General features: G+C 41.2%; 1 protein-coding gene across 5 annotated transcripts in view; it reads right to left on the bottom strand.

The window, feature by feature from the left end:
- Positions 1 to 25,834, bottom strand: part of LOC124805364 (importin-11) — a 176,231-nt gene that overhangs the window by 135,583 nt on the left and 14,814 nt on the right. For all 5 annotated transcript variants that reach the window (XM_047265914.1, XM_047265912.1, XM_047265917.1 and 2 more), the window contains exons 2-5: positions 24,038 to 24,205; positions 23,270 to 23,370; positions 22,973 to 23,086; positions 1,487 to 1,718 (exon numbers count right to left, since the gene is read on the bottom strand). In XM_047265914.1, coding sequence (XP_047121870.1) covers positions 1,487 to 1,718; positions 22,973 to 23,086; positions 23,270 to 23,370; positions 24,038 to 24,178 — 588 coding nt within the window. In that variant the 5' untranslated portion in view covers positions 24,179 to 24,205. The remainder of the gene's footprint in view (positions 1 to 1,486; positions 1,719 to 22,972; positions 23,087 to 23,269; positions 23,371 to 24,037; positions 24,206 to 25,834) is intronic.

The raw sequence follows: 25,834 nt of genomic DNA, 5'->3' as shown, positions 1-25,834 counted from the left end.
TTGATTGTATATATATTTTAGTACAAATGCACCATTTGTTACTTCTATTCATATCCAAGTACTTTCTGCTTCTCTTTCCCAACTGTCAACCCCCTCTCACCTCCAACCAGTCCTTCCTGTCTCCTTTCTCTCTCGCCCACTCCATACAATACAATCCCTCATGCCAGTCGAGCTCCTTGTCAGTACATTTTAGCTGAACTAGCTAGGCATGTGTGTATTCTGTACTAGTTACCTGAAGGACATCATCCAAATGCTTAGCAACATTTTTAGTGTCATTTTGCGTGGACCAACCTCTCAATGACTCAAATGTATCATGAGTTTACCTTCATTCCTTTCTTTATCCATATTCTGCCCAGGACTTTATTATTATATTATTTTATTATTAGCAAAAAAGCCCAAAATTAAGTACTTACAGGTGGACAGTTGTCTTCGTGTCCACATTTCTTTCATTCTATTCCATTGGGCTTCCTCCTTTCTTTCTTCAGACCATGTTGCTCTAGTCTTCTTTGGTTTTTCCTCTTGGTCTACTTGCCATTTGTGATTTTGGATCTGAAGATTTTGTGGTTTTAGACATCACCTGGTATAATTCCTACAATTTCAGATCAGTTTTTATCCTGCCAATTCATTTCATCGTGTATTTTGGCTTTACTCCTATTGTCAAAGAATTCGGCTATTTGTTTTGTAAGTCTGTCAGGGTTCATTCTTTTAATGGGTCTATACAGTCATACCCTGCATTTTCTAAAGAAACTTTGGGTATTTATGTATTGATCGTCTACAAATTTTGGGCCTAGTACTTCTCTTACGATTTTGTGCACCTTTTCCTCAATGTTTTCAATGTCTGTTTTCCTGTCCAAATTAGTGTTTCTCATCCACAGAGGAATTATCATTTAATTACTGTATTGTAATATTTTGTGTGCTTTGAGACATGTCTTCTTGTAGATATTTTGGATAAGTCAGTATGCAGTTTCCTCTTTTGACATCTAATCGCTCTTTTCAAAAGATACCTGAAGAACAACTTTTTCTGCAGTTTCTTCCAAGAGTCCAATCTGATTTTGGACACATAAAATGTTGTAAATTAAGACTGCTGAACTGCCTGTAAATGCAAGGCAGTCTACAGATAACTTGCATAGGCCTGACATGATTGGCTGATCAATTCTGAGGATTGATTTCTGTTGTGCTATTTCTGTATCACTTTCTGAAGGGCATAGCTGGAAAGTAATGGAGATAGCTCATACTACTACTACTACTAGTTCCACTATTATTATTATTATTATTATTATTATTATTTGTGTTTACACTATTTTTTTGTTTCTGAAGCTCTGCCCTTGCATAATTATGGTGTGACAATTTTCCTTATAAGATTCTTCATGAGGCACATACTATCTTGGGGCAAAACATAAATGTCCACTATAATGTATGAATGTGTACATGAATCACAGATATGCTAAAAAAAAACTGTAATGTACCAATTTTTTCATGCACATACCTCTTGTAAAAACTGCTCTAGATGTGTGTTCCAAAGATGTAAAACAAAACCAAACACATTTCCTGTAAGTTCTTGAAAAAGTCTGCGGTCACCAGCTAATCGTTTTGAGGAAAGTGACTTTATAACATGATGCAAGTAAAGAAGAGAACGTTGCTGGACAATAGGCACTTGACTCTTAGCTTCAGATAGAAGTACTGGCACCAAGTCAGGCCACTCACGAGGACAGTCAAACCTGATGCAGCAAATAACACCATAATTAATATAAACAGTGCTATTATCTACTCAAAAGTAAAGCAAAAATATTATCAAATTTATCTGACATTCATCCTTCTCTGTGTGAAATACTACTTACAACACTAAGTTTGACCTACGTAGGTTCACAGAATAGTTTTAAAACTGAGGCGATACAATATGTGCTACAACACTAAAGCAACATGTGCTGGCAGAGTATACGGAAACATAGTGGAAGCAACTGAACTGGTTCGGTCTGGAATGACAGCAATATGAAACCAATACGTATCTCTACTGTGTCACCTGGTGCAACTCAACTCAGAGTGCTGATCGCTCCCTGCCATTAATACTGTATAATAAACAGGGAGTGAACTTTAAAAGTTATCTGCTTTGCCAAAAAAAAAAAAATTATGTAGATGAAGCAAAGCTACATCCACCTCTGTAGTTAGTTTGTGTTAGAGCTAATACTTTTTGGACGAAAAAATAAAAATCATTGGTTTGGGATCATGTGTTCTCTGCTAAGCAGTCTCTCACATTCAATTTTGAGCAAAATAGTCAGTAAAAAAAAATATTATCTTTCAGCATCTTATAGCCACACATCACAATGAACTGTGTTTTCTTCTCCTTACTGCCAGTAGTTAATTTGATACTTCAATGTAAAATACAGCACCACGCATACTTTGAAAAGTTTGCAGAGAAAAATATAGTCACTGGCATTCGTGGTTGATGCATTTTATGGCATACATTGCTGCAGAAGAAATGTAGCTAAAGTATCCAAATTGCTTTTCCAGGGTGTATACGCAGACAAAGAAAAAAAAATTCCCGGATTTCTCTCGGATTTCCCGGTTATAAATACATTTTATTCCAGACGAAAACATAGTTTTTCCCTGTTAACTGACAGTACATTTTCTCTCGGAACTGTATAACTTATCCATCCTTTGAATGGTTGTGGCTTTATACACGGGCGTAGAATTTCCTGGCGCTTTGGAAAACAAACACAGGGGGAAAAAAACGTTTTGGAAAGATCTTTGATGTGCAGCAACATATACGCTACATATTTTTGTATTACGAAAGGATAAATTCGAATTCCACCAAACAGTGCATGTTACTTTCCGAAGCACTAAAATCGAGATTGCGATGCGCTTTTGTAAGCCAGTCATAGTTTATGTCACATGATTTTTGTCAGCCGATGATACCAGGTATTCAGAGCTTATGACATGTGATGAAGTCAGCCAAAGCAACATCACTGTTAAGCAGCGCGAACACACAAACAGAAAAAGTTAATGGTTTAAATTAATATACATAGTGTTGCTACAAGAAAAGTAAAGCTTTCACTTATAATATTGGTCTATAAGATTAATACGCTGGAAGAGAAGCTAAGCTTTGACATATAATGTCGGTCTTTTATGCGCGTATTACTATTTAAGATGTATCACACAAATGTGCCATTAAAATTTTTAGTAACGATATAAATGTCTGATCTTCTGGGCTCGAAATTCATCTAAATGGCTTGTCATCGAAGAGTTTATTTTTAAATGAGAGTCAAACGCTCTTTGATGTAAGAAATTCATCGTACATTCTCGTACGAAGTTCAACTTGCGTAAAAGGAAATTTTCTTTGATAATAACGCTTTTCAAACCACCATTCAGAATATTTTCCCGCCACTTGTTAGAAATAGGTTCGTTTCTGCAGTTGCCAGAGAGCGCCAGATGACAGGCGTCACCACGCTTGCGCAGCTACGATGTCTAGGGAGCCGTATGTTCGTAAGTGTAAAAAATTAAAAAACCTTACATTAGGTCATAAAAGAAAAAAGACATTCGAACCTGCAGCTGCTTACACAGCCAACAGCCACATTTCTGTAGCCAGAAGCGGGAGAAGGTACTACTCAACTGCGCATGCGCCCGATTCCACTTGTAACTGCTAAAACGAATCTAATGTAAATAGTTGTGACGTCACGCTCATCGGAGGCAATTTGTTGTTAAGAATCATTGCATATTCTTCCTAAAGCCTTTGACAAATTTTGCTGTTGGCATACCCTTGTATAAGCACTTTGTTTTGTCGATGTATATGCCACATTTACTTTGCAGTCTAAGTTTTATTTTCGTTTTTTCACTCGTTCATGTTTTATTCCTGAAGTATTATTCTGCAGTAGCGGCATACAGTAATATTCTTTGTTAGAGTATTGGTTCTTACTAGTCAAAATTACAAAAATTTAACTGAAAACAATGAAAAATTCCCGGAATTCTAAAATATTCCCGGGGTTTTCCCGGTTTTCTCCCGGTTGTGCCCAAGGGAAAGCTGGATCTCTTTCCCGTCTTGAGTAAATATGTGATACATTTTGTCTTTGGCCACAATTAGCTATGAAACAGCATGCTTGATGCTACAACCGCGTGCCACACTATGTGGAGCTCTCTCCTGTTGCTGCCAATACAAACCAAAGTATTCACTGGCACATGTGCTTTCAATCTAGAAAGACATCTTGACCTGTGCCTGCCTTTCTGTGCTGCATATAGTCAACATGTTGTTCACACAAGACAACTGTTTGAAGCTGCCATCTTTCAACCAGCTTGTTGAGAAAAGCCCTTGTCTGTGGGATAACACTATGAAATCGTGTTTGAGGGTAGATGTGACCAGCTTGACATGAAGGTAGATAGCAGTGGAAATGAAAGAAAGAGATACAAATTTGCTGTGGAATTTGTACCATAATTTTTAACTCATTACCTTCATTGTTGCAGTTTCTTACTCACATAATAAACCTATGGCTTTGGAAGATGATTGTAAAATGTTAATCATATTCTAAAAGTTACTTCATTTGAAACTGAAATGGAGGAAACCCTATTTAAGGTTCTGGAACAATAATCGCTGATATACAAATTGAGCTTTAAACATTGATAGGCCACAGTAACGTCCTCTCCAGAAGTGTTTATGACTGCAACTGAGCCAGAAATGTCATTTGTGCTATCTTCTTGTTGTCGTGATGCAGGTTACATCATGTATCATATCACATCACATCTTGTATCCTCTCAGTGGGAATGCGAGCGTTGCACTGATAAGTATCAGGTCATGCGACCTTTCTTACTATGAACTGCATCGCCTCAATGTGAACTGCACCTAAGAAAACAGTAGCGGATAAATGTTTGACAAAATTACTTCAGTTTTATTTCAACAGAACAGTCAGCCTAAACTGACAATTATATAGGGACAAGAAGACATTAATCAATAACTGATAACACTGGTAATGGGAATCAGTTCTCTCCCTTTCTTAAGACAACACACACACACACACACACACACACACACACACACACACAGTGAGCTGCTGTGACGTCACTGAGTTAGTAGACTGTTATGTCTAGTGCCACTGGCTCTGGTGTAGTATTGACTATCCCTCTTGCAGCCCCATAACCAATACCTATGAGGAAGAGTTGGTACCTGTGGGTTGTGTCCTTAGAAGCTCTTTGCTTGCTGATATATATACGGGGCTCGCTGGCCCGAGAGGAGGCACTAAGTTTGGGGATTGGCAGTAGCATCGCAACAAGAGGCGGTCATGAGGTCCGAGCGGTTGAAGCCACGAGCTGTGCAAGGCGGCCCTGCACACAGCGAAAATACTGGAGTACTTCAACGGGGTCGGCATCAACTACAAGCAACAGGCCGACATTGAACATTCAATTCAGGCGACTGCTTGTGGCCTGGCTGCCCTCTTCTACCTGGGTTTCATCAGCACCACTCAGTAACTGCTGCGACACACCATGGATTCATGGAACTGCTTGCTGATAAAGGGGGGTAACATTCTGTAACCCTTGTGGTGATTAGTGTCATTATCTACTTGCCCTCATTATTTTCTGGTTTGTACCCGACCCTCAGGGTTTTACTTGGTTGGCTATTCAGTCGTAAATATAGACCATAGTATTGTACTAAGAAAATAGTTGCCATCTGAAAATCTGTCCCGTGATTATATTGCCTTTCCTTTCTGGTTTGTACCCGATCATTAGTGTTCTAATGAATCAGCTCTTGGTCATAAATACAGCCGGAATAATTGTACTAAGGCACAGGTTACCGTTAAACAAAAGAGGGGCTTTGTGGTTAGATTTGGATGTTAACCAGTCCAATTCTTTGATTGCAATTGCATTTCTCACTCATTCTGAACAACCTGCTGTACTAAGCTGTTCGTTACTGTGTTTGAAAGACCGGGTTATTATTGGTGTATTTTAGCTGGATATTATGAGTGAGTTCTCTTGTAATAAGTGTTCAAAGGCAATGTTTTAAGACATTCCTATAGAATGGTCTTAATAACTGATGATCAGTTTAACTTTGAAAATGTTAACAGCCAACTGTCACCAGGGCTTTAGTCAAAATAGAATTGTCGGAAGGGACGGGACGGGATCAAATCGCACCTCGGCTGTCAATTGAAATTAAGAGGTTGGTTGCTTTGAAGTAAGCCTTATCATTGTCATGTTGTTTCCTAATCTTTTTAACCTTTAAGCACAGGTGCCCATCTTAACCCCAAGCCTTTCGACAAAGAGTTTTCAAATTAAAAGTTATGTCATCTGTTTTGAGTAATCGAGTCACTCTTTTCATCAATGACGCTTGTATAGTTCTCATGTGTTGCAGAAGAGCATTTAATAAGACAGACTGTGTCCAGTGCGGTAGTAAACACCGCGGTTTCATCCGATAACGGGTGGGCTGCTGGTCCGGCTGTCTTGTAATCATTGTCATATTGTTTGCTGGTTTGCAATACAGCACTTCAGTTTTCTTTTGCAAAAGCTTATTCAATTTAAGGTTTAAAGTCAAAAGAATTTTGCAAATTTGTTCATTTTGTTAAAGAAAATGTTATGGTTTTATATTGTTAAATGAACAGGTTGTGTGAAAAGAAAGTTATATTGGTGGTTCCTCCCTTCCACATTATCCTTAATTCCAGTAAGTACCATGTATCATTGGTAGCAGACCGTGGTTTTTGACCTGTCAGTGGAGGTTGTCAGGAGTTTCATTTCACACAACCTACTTCAGTCTAAATTTTGTACTTTATTCTTTTGGGACATAGTCTAATTATTCTCTTTTGTCCACAATCGCACCATGGATCTACATCAGTTTTCCAGTATTTCGTACCTAAAACAGGATCAGTTCAAGTATGAACTGAGCATTAGGCAACAAAATGTTCACGGTATGGTGGGGGAGCTGGCAGCCAGGCTATGTACGGGCAGCGCTGTCAACACCACTATCCATTTCTGTCAGCACAGTCGGCAAGGTGAGCCAAAATTTACAGACTGTCATGGTAGCATTAAATCAGGTACAAGAAAAGCTCTCCTTTCTACAAAATAATCAACCAACCGTTAGGCAGGTGAAGCGCATTCATGCACAATTAGTCCACCTGGGCAATAGAATAAAGGATCTTAAAATTTTAGAAATCAGCCCTGGCCAGTCAGTTCTTTTGATTTGCAAATCCAAACTGCAGCTTTTGAATTAGGAAGTGGGGCTGATACAAATAACACAGAATGTGTTTCTGACAATCCAATAGCTGAAGGTGATCAGTCCCCCAAGGCCTACGTGATCGGTCTGGGGAATATTTTGCCCACCTCCCTAACCCAACGACGTATCTTTACTAGTATTCAGGAACTGTCAATTGAAACCATAGAAAATATACAACAGGTATTGTGGCTGCTAGTTAAGTTTGAGTTGCATGCTCATGCATTAAGGATCCCCCATCATGTAGTTTTTATCACACTCTAGCTTACGTAATCTGCTATTCAAAACCTTACAGCAGGGTAAGACGAGTGGGCAACTGAGGCAATCGGTCGTAGAGGTCAAGTTATCAGACCGTATGTGCCAAAAGCTAGAGTGTAGATGTTATTAGCACATGCAGGACTCCGACAAATTGTTGTTTGAATATGTAGAGTGGGTTCTTGAGGCAGTATTAGCACTACATATGGATGTTCCTGATTCGAATTTAGTTGCTAATGGCTTGGAAGGTATTCGGCCTGAAGATACGTCTTGGATCACACTCTTTCCTCATACGGTCACTCTACGCGAGTTAGAGAATCTTGCTAACTCTGTTATGAACTTGTCTTTTGCCGACAACCAGCGAAATGAGTTAATGGGAGGACATCAAAAATAGGTAGAGCATGCGGGTCAATAGAATCAGGGGCTTGTCCTAGATGCGACGCACATGACAATTTGGTACGAAGATGCCCAGTTCCAAGGGCACCTTGCGCTGAGAACTGATGCTAGGCGGGAGCGGGTTCACATCCTCTGAAACAGGGGTGGTGTACTCATATGCAGGCAGCCACCACACATACCTTACCATTTGTTTGTGCGGCTATAGGGCATGAATCATTGTGTGGGTTACTAGATTCAGGCAGCTCTGTGTCCCTCCTTAATTACGAGTGGTTTACTGAATATGGACACTTATGTAGATTATCTCCAGTACGTCTGCCAATTGATAGATGTCAGGCGGCCAGTGGCCAAGAGTTACTTCTGTGTGGGGTAGTGCGCTGAAATCTTTCTGTGTGTGAATTTTCATGGCCTGTCAAGTTTTTATTAGTAAAGGGACTGGTGCCTGACTTAATTCTAGGGCATGATTTCACCTGTAAGACTGGTATAGTGTTAGATTTTGGTACCCGGGTTTTTTATTTTTATTTCAAATTTTCCCCCAACATACAAATAGCCTATTGTTCATGTGCTCATGTGGAGATGGGTCATGACACCAATAGTAACAGGTGCATGCTTTGGATAGACCACCTCTCTAATCAGCAAGAGAAACAGTTACGTGAACTTTTGGTGGAATTTCCTGACATACTTTGTGACAGGTTGAGAGTCACAGACGTCATTAGATATCATATTTGTGTCATGGATGACATGCTGGTTCGCCAGTCTCCATATCGCTTGTCACCATCTAAGATAAAGATATTGTGGCACAAAATTGAGGGCTTGTTAAAAGACAAAGTCATAAGACCATCCACTCCCTGCCATGCTTCCCCCATTTTCTTAGTACCTAGGTTAGGGGCAGGATTTCTGACCTGTGGTTGATTGCAGGCTTCTCAATAAAAAGGTGATTTTGGAACTGATGCCATTGCCTGATCTCCGCAACTGTTTCACCTTGTTTTCTGGATCATCTTGGCTTAAGGTCCGAGATCTTAATCAGGCTTATTATCAGATACCCTTAACACAGGAATCCAAGTATCTCACTGCCTTCGCCACAGATTGGGATTTATATGAGTTAAGCCAGGTTCCATTTGGTTTGTCAACCTGTGCAGCAGTATTATCCTGTTTATTGGGTAAATAGTGAAGGCAGCAGAAGATCAAGTAGGTAAAAAGACAAGGGCTAGTAGAAATCCTTGGGTAACAGAAGATATATTGAATTTAACTGATGAAAGGAGAAAATATAAAAATGCAGTAAATTAAGCAGGCAAAAAGGAATACAAACATCTCAAAAATGGGATCGACAGGAAGTGTAAAATGGCTAAGCAGGGATGGCTAGAGGACAAATGTAAGGATGTAGAGGCATATATCACTAGGGGTAAGATAGATACTGCCTACAGGAAAATTAAAGAGACCTTTGGAGAAAAGAGAACCACTTGTATGAATATCAAGAGCTCAGATGGAAACCCAGTTCTATGCAAAGAAGGGAAAGCAGAAAGGTGGAAGGAGTATATAGAGGGTCTATACAAGGGTGATGTACTTGAGGACAAAATTATGGAACGGGAAGAGGACGTAGATGAAGATCAAATGGGAGATATGATACTGCGTGAAGAGTTTGATGGAGCCCTGAAAGGCCCAAGTCAAAACAAAGCCCCGGCAGTAGACAAAATTCCATTAGAACTACTGATAGCCCTGGGAGAGCCAGCCCTGACAAAACTCTACCATCTGGTGAGCAAGACGTATGAGACAGGTGAAATACCCTCAGACTTCAAGAAGAATATAATAATTCCAATCCCAAAGAAAGCAGGTGTCGACAGATGTGAAAATTACCGAACTATCAGTTTAATAAGTCACAGCTGTGAAATACTAGCGTGAAATCTTTACAGACAAATGGAAAAACTGGTAGACGCCAACCTCAGGGAACATCAGTTTGGATTCTGTAGAAATGTTTGAAGATGCGAGACAGTACTAACTCTACAACTTATCTTAGAAGATAGATTAAGGAAAGGCAAACACACATTTCTAGCGCACTTGTATATTTAGAGAAATCTTCTCACAATGTTGACTGTACTACTCTCTTTCAAATTGCGAAGATAACAGGGGTAAAATATGGGGAGCGAAATGCTATTTACAATTTGTACAGAAACCAGATAGCAGTTATAAGAGTCGAGGGACATGAAAGGGAAGCAGTGGTTGGGAAGGGAGTGAGACAGGGTTGTAGCCTATCCCAGATGTTATTCAATCTGTATGTTGCGCAAGCAGTAAAGGAAACAAAAGAAAAATTCGGAGTAGGAATTAAAACCCATGGAGAAAAAAATAAAAAAATCTGAGATTCGCCAATGACATTGTAATTCTGTCAGAGACAGCAAAGGACCTGGAAAAGTAGTTGAACGGGATAGACAGTGTCTTGAAAGGAGGATATAAGATGATCATCAACAAAAGCAAAATGAGGATAATGGAATGTAGTCAAATTAAGTCAGGTGTTGCTGAGGGAATTAGATTAGGAAATGAGACACTTAAAGTAGTAAAGGAGTTTTACTATTTGGGGAGCAAAATAATTGATGGTGGTCTAAGCAGAGAGGATATAAAATGTGGACTGGCAATGTCAAGGAAAACATTTCTGAAGAAGAGAAATTTGTTAACATCGAGTATAGATTTAATTGTCAGGTAGTCGTTTCTGAAAGTATTTGTACGGAGTGTAGCCATGTATGGAAGTGAAATGTGGATGATAAACAGTTTAGACAAGAAGGGAATAGAAGCTTTCGAAATGTGGTGCTACAGAAGAATGCTCAAGATAAGGTGGGTAGATCACATAACTAATGAGGAGGTACTGAACAGAAATGGGGAGAAAATGAACTTGTTTCACAACTTGACTACAAGAAGGGATCGGTTGATAGCACATGTTCTGAGGCAACATGAGATTTAGTATTGGAGGGCAGCGTGGAGGATAAAAATCATAGAGGGAGACCAAGAGATGAATACACTAAGCAGATTCAGAAGGATGTAGGTTGCAGTAGGTACTGGGAGATGAAGAAGCTTGCACAGGATAAAGTAGCATGGAGAGCTGCATCAAACCAGTCTCTGGACTGAAGACAACAACAACACTGGATAAAATTTTAGGTGATATAAAGTTTAATTGTGTCTTCAATTATTTAGATGATGTGGTAATATTTAGTGCCTCCTTTGAAAAGCAATTGGTGCACATCCAGAAGGTACAATCCAGGCTCAGAGATGCGGATATGACTGTGAAACCCTCAAAGATAACTTTGGCTAAGTGTCATTTCTGGGTCACTTGGTGCCTGGGACAGAATTAGCATTGATCAAGAACACACTACGGAGTTGAGGAATTTTTTGCAGCCACGAAATAAGAAGGAGGTTGCCCGATTTGTAGGGATGGCTAATTATTTCCACAGATTTGTCCCAACTTTGCGCAACTTGCAACTCCGTTAAATTTTTTACAAAGAAATAATGAGAAATTCATTTGGGCTGAAAGTCAGCAGGCAGCCTTTGAAGGAATCAAAACTGCAATTGCCAGCCCCCCCCCCCCCCCCCTCCCCCAGGTTTTAGCCACACGTGACTTTAAGAAAAGATTTGTGGTCCAAACTGATGATTGCACTACTGGTGGGGCAGCAGTTCTTTTACATGAAGATCAAGATATCAGGCTTCCATTAGCATTTGCTTCCTGCGGTATATGAGTGTGAAGCATTAGTTGTGTTATTTGCCTTGGAAAAATTTTGGTTCTATCTCTAACATTGTGAATATGACCTAGAACAGATAATCAAACCCTTAGTTGGGTCCAAGCTCATCCTAGGTAGACAGGGCGTATTGCAAGATGCGCGGTCCACATTTCGGCTTCCCATTTTAAGGTTTGGCACATTAAGGGATCTGATAATCAGGTGTTGACACCCTTAGCAGGATGTTCCAACAGCACGAGCTTGATGGGGAAACACCAGAGTCACCTAGTATGTATGATTCGTACCGAGGTACCCAAACTGTTTAATAATTTGAAAACTGAACAAGAAGAAGACCCGTTGGGGGGGGGGGGGGGGGGGGGGGACCTCGGGAAGCAAATACTCGATGGACAGGAATCCAATGACTATTTTCTGAAGAAAGGCATTCTGTGTAACTGCAGGAGTAGGTCTGGGGAAGCTTGAATTTGTCTCCCATGAACCTTAGTTATTCCGGTCTTACACGACTCTCCAGTAGGAGGGCGTTTAGGTCTTTATAAACCCTTAGAGAAGGTCAAGGAGCAGCTGATCTGGCTGACACTTTTTATAAAGACATTAGAGGTATAGTCAAAGAATGCTGAGATTGTAAGAAGGGAAAACCAAGTAACTGCAATCGGAATGGGAAGAGCATCAGTTGGATAAATTGTTTGTTGATTACGTGGGCCCACTTCCATGAAAAAGGGCAATTCGTATATTCTCATAGTGGTGGCGCCAACTTCAGGTTCGTTTGGTTGATACCTAGCTGGGATGTGACCGCTCTTATCACCATCTCCCATCTTGCTAGTATATTTAGGTGGTTTAGGCCACTGCAAGCATTTGTTACGGATAATGCTCCTGGCTTTCTGGCAAGGTCGTTTAGACAATTCTGTTTTGGCAATGGGATAAAACATGTTACCACCACACCTTATTATCTTCAGGCTTCCTTTGCCGAAAGGATTAACCACAACTTGAAGTCAAGAGTTGGTTATTTACCACCATAAATCACCCAGGAAGTGAGATACCACTTTGCCCTTGTTAAACTTAGCGTTTAACTCCACGCGACATGAAGCATCCCAAGAAACACCAGCTTGCCTAATGCTCGCATATCCCATGCATTCCCCACTCTCCAATTTATGGGAGACAAATGGTCTTTTACCTCCATCTATCACTCTGGAGGTTCTTAGGAAGAAATGGGGGCGAGCTTGGACAAATATCAGGAAGGCTCTTTATCGTCAGGTCTGTCACTGTAGTAGAAACAAGCGCACCTTTCAAGGGGAGGTAGGGGATCTTGTCTACATCAGGAATGTTCCTGGACGGACTTCCTCGGATAAATGCTTAGGGAAGCTTGCCCTGCTTTTTCCTAGGTCCACAATCCATTGTCAATCTTTTGGTCAGGGACCCAGGAAAGGGGAAGCTCATACAGGTTCATATAAATCAGATTGAACATTCCAGTGGAATGAGAGGTTCGAAGCTCTGAGGGAGGCTTGTTCAGGTTCGAGAGGGGGAGGTTGAGCCATGGTGCCGTTGAGTTAGTAAACTGTTCTGTCTGGCACCACTGGCTCAAGGGCATTATCGACTATCCCTCTGGCAGCCCCAGGAAGAGCTGGTATCTGTGGGTTGTGTCCTTAGAAGGTCTTTGCTTGCTGATATATATAGATGGGGTTCACTGGCCCAAGAGCAGGCACAAGATTTGGGGATTGGCGGTAGAGTCACAACAGGAGGTGGTCATGAGGTTCGAGCAGCAAAAGCCATGAGTTGCACAAGGAGGCCCTGTACACAGTGAAGATACCAGAGTCAGTGTCAACTACAGGCAGCAGGCCGACATCCAGTCGATTGGCTCGCAACAATCGTGTCGGACGACCACTGATGGCCTGGCTGCACTCTTCTACCTGGCTTCCATCAGCACCACTCAGTAACCATTGCAACCGATCCACAGAACTGCTTGAGGATAAAGGGGAGTAACATTCTGTAACCCTTGTGGTGATTTGTGTCATTGCCTATCCGTCCTTGTTAGTTCCCACGGTGTGGGTGATTGCATCGGATACAGCTTGCACAACCTGGTAGAGACAACCCAACAGAGAGGGGCCAAAGGTAGCAACAGAGGCATACAACTATCAGTTAACTCTTTGAAGCCCCCAATGTGGTAGTCTGTTCACCTGGCAGTGGCAAAGAAGTGACAGGATCACTGGAAAGTGGTCGCATTCACAAAGAAGCCATGTAGTGACCGATGCAATGGAGCCACGAGACTGGGAGGGTGGGTGTGGGGAGAAGAGATTGCTAGATTGATATTGATAGCTGAAAAGGTGCTATGGGTGGGAGTACTACCACTGAGGAAAGAGACATCATGATCAGTAAGAAGATGGACAAGTAGAAGGCCTCTTCCAGAGAAAGTGGTACTCCCCCACAAGGGGTGGTGCTCACTGGAATCCCCAAGTACAGTAAGTAAGTAAGTGGCTTGCCTAGAGGTATGTAAATCCTGCAAATGGAGATCACCGAGGTCATTTATGCTCTCACTGCTGTAGCTTCCAACATGGTATGAAGGGGAATCCACTCAAAGAGCACATTGGTGTGAACTAATGTACAGACCTCACCAGATGCCCTCTCATGGCCAGCACATTTCTGACAGAATGCACAATAACCATGAAGCATTGGGGAATGGTCATTGGTCAAGTGCTTTCCTTGTAGAGCAAAGCAAATTGCAGAAGATGAGGAAATGAGGAAATCTGGCACCTCCAGGATCACTTGAGTAGCCTTGTCCTGTTTCTTCTTGTCTTTCACCTTCACAGCCTTTGGTGATCAAGATTCTTGGGTGGGCTTATTTGTGATGTGTGTGGGGATGGATGAAGACTGGGCAGCCCTGGGCCCCACAGGTCGCAATTCCTTCAGCCATCAGCTGGCGTCAGGCCTCTGACCTCAGGACGGCTGTCACCGGTAGATGCCGGAGGAGGAAGATACTGAAGACTGGGCAAACCAGTGAATGTAGAGGATGGTGTTCCATGCAACTGACACACAAAGGTAGTTGTTCACATGGACTATGTTGTGGAATGACAGTCCACAGTTACCACATTTTGGGTCCGCCGTGTACCAGGCCGACATATGACCAAAGCACAAGCATCGGAAGCACGTCGTGGATGGTAAGACAATGTTTCACATCACACCTGTAAAGCATGACTAACTTTTTCTGAAAGGATGTTCCCTTCAAAGTCTAAGATAAAGGCACCATTATCTATTCTGTTATCCTTGGGACTTTTATGGACATGTAAGACAAAATGTACGCATCAACACTCAAGATTAGCCCACTGCTCCTCATCTATTTGGAGGACAAAGTCTCGGTGGACAGTGATTCCTTGGACCACGTTCAAAGCCTTACATAGGATGGTCATTGCTGTATCACCCAGACATTCAAAAGCCTGCAGAGCTGTAGACTGTGCAGCAGAGCAGACTTTAATCAGCACTGACACAATATGAATTTTTCCCAGTGACTTCTTCAAATTTGTCTTCAATATGTACAACAAAAAATAGCAGCTGTCACAGTAAAAGTATCCCCTTCAGTTTCAATACATACTAAATATTGGATAAATTGTTCTGCTCCTACACTTCTGGTTTGTAATTCTTCCAATGGGGTAGCCAGGATAGGGAAAACAGTAGAGTTATAACTATCAGCACTGAAATTTCTATAGCTGTCCAATGAAATGGCTCCATCAGAATGGTGATTGCTTCGATGCAATTTTGTAGGTTTCATATGTGGAACGTCTGTCCTGATGCAACCTACTCCAATAAATAGCTCTCCCCAAGGGCACTACCAGGTCACAGTGAAGGCCAACAAGCACAATGGCTGTTTCCACAGTCCTGATGCCCCAGAAAGATGTGCACCTACATCTTGGCACGGGTGAGGAGCTAGCATCTCTGATTCATGTGTTTTTGGGGGCTGTGGGCTCAACTGAAATGGTAAATAACCACCCGATCATGCTAATGCATTGGCTTTGAAGTACAAATAAGAGCCTATGCAGGTATTGCATGCATATGATCTTTGAAACTGTGTGCAGTAGGTGCTATTTAAGATGTCCCTCAGCCATTTCATACTACAGGAAAATTTGGAAAATGAAGACAAACTCAGAAGACAGAACCTGGGGAATAGACGGGTCAACATCAAAGGCTGCCACCATGAGAATGACAGCTAGAGAAGGAAGGATAGTCAGAGACGAGAGATTGCAACACAGAAAAGTAAATAAATGCTACCATTGCATAAGGACCTATGCATGAAATGCACACGCACATTCACTCCGTCATGAGCCTCCTGAGGGGCTAGAGCCTCTGGCATACCAGTTCACTTCTCAGTAATCCATTAGTTATCTAAATGAGGAAATCACAATTGTTTGTTGCTGTATGGAATCTAGAGTGTATAAACTGGTATTGTCAGCATGCTCGGCCACGGTTTATTGGGGGCCATTCATGTTGACAGACAGCTTGATGGTTATCATGACCACGTTTAACTAATCACAGTGGTTGCAACTTATCTTGTAGATCACAACCAGGGTGTATACGTGGACAAGGAAAAAAAATTCCCGGGTTTCCCGGTTAAAAATACAGTTTCTCCCGGATGAAAATACACTTTTTCCGTGTAATTAAGTGACAGTATATTTTCCCTCGGAACTGTAAAACTTATCAATCCTTTGGATGTTTTTATACACGGGCATAGAACTTCCCGCACATTAGAAAATGAAACTTAGGGAAGAAAACTCCTTTTTGGAAAGATTTTTGATGTGCAGCAACATGTACGCTGCATATTTTCATATTGCGAAAGTATAAATTTGGATTCCACTAAACACTGCATGTTACTTTCCGAACCATTGTAACCGAGATTGCGATGCGCTTTTGTAAGCCAGTCATAGCTCTTGTCACGTGATCCCGCCAGCCGATGACTGGATATTCAGGTGATTTAGTCAGCTAATACCAACATCACTGTTAAGTAGCGCGGATACACAAACAGGAAAAGTTAATGTTTTAAATTAATATACATAGCGTTGCTACAAGAAAAGCAAAGGTTTCACATATAATATTGGTCTCTAATGTTAATAAGCTTCAAGAGAAGCTAAGCTTTCACATAAGTTGATATTTTTTGAGCGTGTTACGCTTTAAGATATATCATCGCACAAATATGCCTGTAAAATTTTTAGCCGAGTCTAGTGATTTGTCCTCAAAGTTTTCCACAAATAAATTAGTTACCACAGAGGACAGAGAGCTTCCCGTAGCACTACATCAATTTGGTCACAATAACGACATGAATGTCTGATCTTCTGGGCTCGAAATACTTCTAAATGGTTCGTCATCAAACGCTCTGTGGTTTAAGAAATTCATCGTACATTCTCGCACATAGTTCAAGTTGCGTTACTTTGAAAGTAACGTTTTCAAACCACCATTCGCAATATTTTCCCGCGACCTGTTAGAAATAGGTTCGTTTCAGTAGTCGTCAGAGAGGGCCAGATAATGCGCCACTGCGCTTTGGCAGCTGCTATGATGCAGGAAGCCCGTGTTCGTGCGTGTAAAACAGTAAAAGATCTTACATTACATCATAAAAGAAGGAATCAGAGGACACTCCAAGAGCATCGGATTTTCGTGAACCATACTAAAATGGCACATTTAAAGTGCATACTTAAAGAGCACATTCGTATGTCCAGATTCCCAATGAAGTAGGCCTCGGCCTGATATAAAGCTTTTCAGTGTGGGTTTCGGGATGTAAATTTTCTTGGAGTACCGGTACTGTACTAATTCATTTTTGATTCTTTACTATGGCATAATGCCATACATGCTAGAAGATAAAAACATGCACTTGAAATACAGTGAGCAGTTGAAATTAGCCAATAGTGCGGAACTAAACACTTTGTTTCAAACACATTGACTGCCTCAAATTTCTTCAGCAAACCGACAAAAATAACTTCATTGTTGTGCAAGGTGATTAATGCATGCCTGTCAGAAAAGAGGAAATAAAATAAAATCTGAAACTAATAACATATATTAGCCTTCCGTAAATATGTGAATGTATTTTCATTCACTTGATAGCTCCCGGCCACAGAAATCCATTTTGTTTTTATTTGACGTGAGAGCAGTAAATGAAGAGGAAACAGCAAATTCACTAAATGTAAACACAGGGCACGTGGAGACTACACACTTCCCCACTATAGCACAGACTGCTCTGCGCATCAGCCTCGGATCTACGATATTTCCGAACCGGGGCAATACTAAGATAGTGGCACCCTCCCCACAACCCGTCTCCCCCCGCCCCCATCCCTTGAGCGTTTGAGATATGACATCAAAATTTAAAAAATCAAATTTTCAAAAACATGTTCATTTTGTAGCCCACGTCTTTCTGAAGAGTCTGATACATAAAACATATTTGTTCGAGGAAATGTGAGACATGTTATTTGGTTTTAAGTTTGCCAGGGTGCAGTGCCACCCCTCTTCACACAGCATTCTTCTATCACACGTCACTGTATTTTGCTCCGTGGAATTGAAATGTGTATATTTTGTACTGGATGCCATCAAACTATATTCAGGACAGTGTAAATTGAAATGTCCTGTGGTGCCTCGCCTGCTCCCAGTCGCCCGGTTTGACATCCTGCCCCTCTTTTTTTTTTTTTTTTTTTTTTTTTTTTTTTTAAAAAAAAAAATAACCCTCACAATTAATACTGGATGGGATTATTTGTAATCGGGAGGACAAGAACTCTTCAGAAAATTTGCACTCTTTATTGCCTGTTAGCTAATAACTTGCTGTTTTGTGTGACATAAAATTAAATATAGGATGCATAAAGCCAGTGAAGACAAGAGACAAGCATTATAGTACATATTTCTTTAATCCTTAGGTCCTAGCACTGTTTTCTCTTTAATCTTGATACAGCTTTACATGGCATGCTTTCCTTTCTGTTACAGAATCTATTACCTCATCAAAGTTCGTCAATCGTTTTCCTACATGAAAAATCGAAATATCGTTGTCTACTATTAATACAAATAGTACCCAATACTGGTGTGGTTTCTCGATCTGATTACGTCTATTTTGTCGCTGCCTGCTAGATAAAACAAAATAGGTGTTTCTAACACTGCAGAAATTGTAACACACACCAAATAAACGAGACTGTTTTGGCATAAATGGTCATTTTTTTAACATGACAGAATATAATTCGCGAAGACCAACATAAAATGCCTATTAGGCCTACTACAAGGAAAAAGCATTGTTAGAAAAAAATTTCACATTTCATTCATGCGCTCCAGTTTCTCGAGGATGAGATCGAAAAGTAGTAGTACGAGATTTTTACACAAATTTGGAATCGTCATTTCTTCCCTAATTTATGTTATGTTCCCATTTCTTCTCCTTCCTCATTCTATCAAGAAACTTTTCATGACTAATTATGGAACTATTCCTGCCTTTGTCAAAACTTATTCGCCGGTTAACTTCACTAACCCTGCCAGAATCACGGCTTTAGTTATCCCTGATCATTCTCCAGTTAGGCGTTGTTATGTTCGTACAAACCATTTTCCGCGCTACTTCCAGAATAGAACTTAAGAGTCTGCTAGACGGGGATTGTACAACTGGCCCTTACTAGTGCAGCGATCTGGCCAAAAATTTTCTGACAAAATTTCATTTTCCTGGATACACCGAGAGGATAATACGTAATCTTTCTTACCTGTTATTCCTGTTAGTCGTTCATTTCCACTCTGCTAGTCTGAATCTACGGATTTCCCTAGCAATTATAACGCTGATCATTCGCAAACCCAAGCGACAACATAATACGACAGCGATCGGCATTCACTTGTTCGGCTTTACTCTTCTCAGCTTGTATAGCCCGGTCCCCTTTTGCCTGCAGGAAAGTTTATTTCTAGATGCGACGAGGATTTCCCTGACAGAGACTTCACGTACACTATGCACGCATTCAAAAATCAACTTATGATTTTTTTTCCCTCATGTGATGAAACTGCTGATGTCATCGGTCCCTAGGCTTACACACTACTTAATCTACCTTACACTAACTTACGCTAAGGACAACACATACACCCATGCCCGAGGGAGGATTCGAACCTCCGACGGGGGAAGCCACGTGAACTGTGACAAGGCCCCTAAGACCGCATGGCTACCTCGCGCGGCTTATGATTCATTCAGACATCAACTTACAGAGTGTGTTCAAAAACCAACAGGGATGCGCATCAAAATCGTATGAGTAATCGATAGAACCAACATGCGCTGGATACTAGGCGCTTTGTGAAACAAGGTTTTCTCCCCTCAAGAATATGAATTTGGCACCCCTCCCCTAACCTCATAGATCAGGGCCCACTGCGCATGCGTGAATCTGGCAGCTTGGGTGCGGCAGTAAAATTTTTCCCAGTTGCATCTGGCTGCTTGCTGCGACTGCTTACACAGCCAACAGCCCTGTTTCTGTCACCAGAAATGGGAAAAGGTACTACTCATACGCCACTCAACTGCGTATGCACATGAGCCTGCTTGTAACTGCTAAAACGAATCTAATGAAAACAGCTGTGACGTAATGCTCATCGGAGGCAATTTGTTGTTATGAAGCACTGCATAGTCTTCCTAAAGCCTTTGATACATTTTGCTGTTGGCAAACGCTTGTATGAGCACTGTGTTCTGTTGTTGTGTATGGCACATTTCCCATGCAATTTATGTTTTATTTTCATTTTTTTCTCATTAACGTTTTATTGTTGCAGTATTATTCTGCAGTAGTGGGATTCAGTAATATCTTTTGTTAGAGTATCGATTCTTACCAGTCAAAATTACAAAAATTTAACTGAAAACTAAAACAATGAAAAATTCCCAGAATTCTAAACAATTCCCGGGTTTTTCCCGGTTTTCTCCCGGATGAAAAAATTCCTGGATTTTTCCTGGATCTCTCAGTTGTCCCGGGTCGTATACACCCTGCACGACTGATTTCACAGGTAGCCTTGCTTTTGATGGGACAGGTGATGCTTGTAGCTGGACTGGAGTAGTTGGCAGTGGGAGGATGTATGGGACAGGTCTCACATCTATGTCTACTACAGAGATATGAGCCATGAGGCAAGGGGTTGTGTAGGGATGGACAAGGATACTGCGTAGGTTCAATAGGTGGCGGAATACCACAGTGGGAGGGATGGAAAGGACAGTGGGTAGGACATTCCTCATTTCAGAACATGGCGAAAGGTAGTTACAAGCCTGGTGGAGAATGTTGTTCACTTGCTTCAATCCAGGGTAGTACTGAGTCACAAGGGGAACACTCCTCTGTGGCCAGACAGTGGGACACTGGGAGTTGGTGGTTGACTGGAGAGATGAGGCATGGGAGATTTGTTTTTGTAATAGGTTGGGAGGGTAATTACATTCTGTGAAGGCTTAGTGAGACCCATGGTATATTTTGAGAGGGACTGCTTGTCACTACAGATGTGACAGCCATGGGTGGCTAGGCTGTATGGAAGGGACTTCTTGGTATGGAATGGGTGACAGCTGTCTACGTGGAGGTATTGCTGGTGGTTGGTAGGTTTGATATGGGCGAAGGTACTGATACAGCCATCTTTGAGGTTGAGGTCAACATTGAGGAAGATGGTTTGTTGGGCTGAAGAAGACCAAATGAAGCAAATGGGGGAGGTGTTGAGGTTCTGGAGGAAAAGACAGTGTGTCCTCACCCTCAGGGGTTGTCAATTTGGAACCTATAGGAAGTTGGGAAAGGTAATGTTCAGTAGTGACTAGGCCATGGGCATTACAGATGTTAGTGTAAAAGGAGGTGGTATCAGTAGGGATGAGCAAGGCAACGTGTGGTAAAGGAACAGGAACTGTGAAGAGCCAGTGGAGGAAATGGTTAGGTTTTGTTATATAAGAGGGTAGGTTGCAGGTGATAGGCTCATGGTGTTGAGCTACGAGAGCAGAAATTCTCTCAGTGGGGACCAGTAAGTGGTGAGGAGAGAGGTGGACCCCAAGGAGAGGTTCGGGGATGGGCCTAAAGATCTGAGGAGAGACTGGAGATCCTGCTGAATTTCTGGACTGGGGTCACTGAGGCTGGGTTTGTAAGTGGATGAATCTGACATCTGGCGGAGCCCTTCTGCCAGGTAATCCCTGCAGTTCGAAACAACAGTGGTAGAATCTTTGTCAGCAGGTAGGATAATAAGTTTGGGATCAGATTTCAGGTGGTGGATTACTGTTCTTTTGTGTGGACATAAGGTTAGATTTTATTTTGAAGGATTTGGGGAATGACTGTGAGGCAAGGTTTTGAGGTTAAGAAATTCTGGAGAGTTAACAGGGGGAGATTTCAGTGAGTGAGGGTGGATCATGTTTGGAAAGAAGAGTGAACTAAGCCAGGCAAGGTTCAACCTGTCCCATACATCCTCCCACTACTGCTGCCACCGCCGCCACCACCTACTCCATCAAAGACACAGCTACCCGAGATATCAGCCATGTGATCTACACACTAAGCTGCAACCACTGTCATTCATTCTATGTAGTCATGACAACCAACAAGCTGTCTTTCTGCATGAATGGCCACCAGCCAAACGTGGCTAAGAAACAGCTGGACCACCCAGTTGCTGGGCACATTGCCCAACATACCATTCTTCATTTTAATGACTGCTTCACACCCTGTGCCATCTGGATTCTTCCTACCGACACCATCTTTTCTGAATTGCACAGGTGGGAACTGTCCCTGCAATATATCCTACATTCCCACAATCCTCCTGGCCTCAACCTTCATTAGTTATTGTTCTTTACCCACCCGTTCCATTCCCTGTTCCCACTCCACAGCCTTCTATCCCACATACCCACCCACAGTCATTTTGCTTCCATGTTTTTCTGCTCCCCGCTGTCTGTCCTCCCGTCTCTCCACCTCATCCCTGTATACTCCCGTAGGTAGCATTTTACTGTACCCATCCTTACCCTGCTCTGCTCCAGCTACCCCAACCATCAAGGTTGCTTCTCCTACTATGTGCAGTTGCTCACAGTTTGGCCCTGGCAGCCAGAGACTGTGGTCGTGTGTGTGTGTGTGTGTGTGTGTGTGTGTGTGTGTGGTCTATTTCTGAGGATGACCTTCTTACCAAAACTTATTTTTTGTGCCTGTCTGCGACTCAATGCCTCTGCTACGTGGCAAGTAGCAATCTATCCTTTTCATAATATTGTCATTATTCCATCCTGGATTTTCAGCTGTTTAGTTATTGTACTGTATGATGAACAATACAAAATTCGTGACACATTGTTAACCAAGACCATTAAGATATGCATACTATTCTGATAATCATTAGTGCATTCTCTTTAGATTTCATGACACTGATAAGTATCACTTTTGAAAATTGTAAAATGTACTTTGTAGGCACAGGAACTATTTAATATCTCAAACAGATTCACATTCATCATTCAAAAATTTTGATATTGTAATGTAAACTTTGTGCTTACCTTGCTATCTTGGCTAAAAGTACTGCTATCTGTGTCGCAACTTGGTTTACAGGTTCATGGAAATTAGACACAAGGCCACGGCGAAGAGTAACTTTCTCCTCTTCTGATATAGCACTGAAACATTTGTTTAAAGTTGTCAACACAGCTAAAAGAAAAATATGTAAAATATTGAAATGTGCTATTTTGGGCATGCAAAACAAGGCAATGATGAAAGAAGATATATTCAAATAATTACAGAATTAAGGAAAGTCTAAGTCAAGGATAAGTATAAAGTTAGTCAGTTACATGGAAACTCACTTTGGTGCAGTTTTGCGCCAAAAACGATCCACACCATTCTTGAAATAAAGTACTGCGAGCCAGCGCACGTTAACCTCAATGGAATGGTTTGTGAAAATATTCTGAAAAATATTTTTGTACACAGTAAACCTGACAGCTTGAAAAAAAATATACAAAAGAAATAACCTCCAGAGTATCTACAGAAAAAAGCAAAAAATGGTGTCTACTTTTCATCCTTGACAGAGTGTTGTTGCTATATTTGTACCTTATGTTCTGGTTCATAACACATTTATTTTTAGACATTCAATCAAAAACGAAAATTCCATATGATAATAAGTGCAGTTAATAAAGAATAACCCAACAGCAACTCACAATGGAACCTACTGTCTTGCTTGTAAATAATGATAGGAATTTTTTTAGTCAAAAAGATTGTATGTGGGCAGCTGAAAACAGCTTAGTCTGCATGAGTAAATGAAACAGCATAGAATTCTGGTGCCGTGACAGAACAGACATTGAGTGCCTGATACACATGAGAGGCACCACTAAACAGAAAGTGGAGCTCCTTAATGAGACTTAGCTACATTATACAGATAAAAGTTTGCATTAATCCCAGCACAAGAAAAGGGGGATTGTCCTCCTTCCTTCGAGATCCCTAACGGTAAGCAACACCAACAATTTTCTACTTAACAATGAATACATAAAACTAAACACATAACGTCAACAACATTATTGATTTTCTAGTTCCACAAATAATACATGTACATACACAACACATATTTAAAAAATTACCAGAAGTATGGAGTAGAATCCAGGTTCAGTCTCCCATTCTCTTAGCTTGCTCTCAGCATCAGGTAGGAGTTCCACATTTTGACTAGCTGCTTGTCGAAGTGCACCTAGCACCATTTGTTGTGGTGCTGAGATTTCTGTCATAATGAACAGCTAGGCGCCTTTACGGCGCTGAAAGAGAAAAAATAAATCTTATCAGTCCCACTGAGTGGATACATTTCCTGTCTTTTTCACACCTCTTCTACCTTTTAGTAACTTATTCCTGTGTTTCATTTCTCTGCCTTCACAATACCTACACGGCCTGCACAATGTAAAAGAAAATTTAAATTTTGAAACCCCGTAATCTATCACCTATGTTTGAGTCATTCATTTAACTTTAATCTATATAGATTCTTGCAAAGTGTTCTACACAATATTCAGTACAAAAGTACAACTATTAGTGTTGTAAACTAACAACAACATTTTACATATATTTAAATCATAACTTACTGCTACACTCTCCACATTCAGATCAAAGACATCTATAGTGCCAACCTCCAAGTCTCAGCTTGTTTCACTCCAAATACTTCCACTGGGAAAGAATGAATTCATGACAAAGCATCAGATATTGGGGTTAAAATACACTGGATGCATCTTTGTAGAACTTGGATCTGCAAGTGTGTTTTTGACAGGTGCAACTTCTCCCCATGAAGACTTGTCCAAGTGTTACCCAATAAAAATAAACCAATTACTTAACAAAAGTGCTAACCATCTGATGAGAAATCTGAAAAGTGTCTGGGAATAAGAAGGCTCACAACTCGTAAATATTGAGTATTAATACTTGTTGCCTTTCTTTCCCAGTTGCTATTCAGGATTGCCACAAGTTACCACACGTGAAATTCCCTGATTTCCACACAAGTTTTAGCACTTTTCCCTGGCAAATTTTGAGATCTCAAGGGTAAGTAAAGACACAAGTTGGGGGGGGGGGGGGGGGGGGGGGGGAAGCAAGGCCTTCTATATTTCTAAATGTGTGAGCAAATATCTTAAGTACCAACATCAACATCATCTGTGGTTAACTGTTTTGAGATGGAGAAATCAAGCCAAATGGTATATATGTTTCATTAAGACCACTGATGTTATTTTATTTCAATAAAGTGAAACACATTTGGTGACAAAAATACGCATTTCGTTGGAATCGCAAGACAGATTTAAAATGCCTTCACTGCTTTCAGAAATAATCTCAGAAAAAGTAGGCCACTTGAAAGAAATGTATAAGGTGGGGAAGAGTTGTGTAAACCAACACTATAGGTTACCGCCTATGTCCGTTATTGTCGGTTATTACCCACTGTGTTATGTCTATTATTATACAGGTATTGTGCAATTTTTCTTTCAAGAAATACATTAGTACATAGTGCACAAACTGCCAGTGACTGCCACAATTTTCTTCTTCTTATCGTCCATACTTTCTAATACATAAACTACTTTCGAAGTGCCAAAATGTACTAGAGTAAATAAAATGTCTATAAAATGCTACAATGTACAATGTACTTGCATGAGACAGTCGCAATTCCTGAAATTCATCGCCCGTGACCTCTGGCCTACCGAGGAGAACCACAATCCTGGATCCCGGATAAACTATGAAAATCCGCCACATTACGCCACACACAGACAGACGCGGCCTGCTGGCAGATTACGCCACACACAGACAGACGCGGCCTGCTGGCAGATTGGCGAGACTAGATTTGACTGGCAGGGCCTCCACATAGTGGGAAACTATGGGCTTCAGATAGGCAGGCACGATCCATAGAAATGGCCTGCGGT

This window comes from Schistocerca piceifrons, chromosome 7 (assembly GCF_021461385.2).
Source record: "Schistocerca piceifrons isolate TAMUIC-IGC-003096 chromosome 7, iqSchPice1.1, whole genome shotgun sequence".
Classification (NCBI taxonomy): domain Eukaryota; kingdom Metazoa; phylum Arthropoda; class Insecta; order Orthoptera; family Acrididae; genus Schistocerca; species Schistocerca piceifrons.
This window is presented reverse-complemented; position numbering and strand designations above follow the sequence as displayed.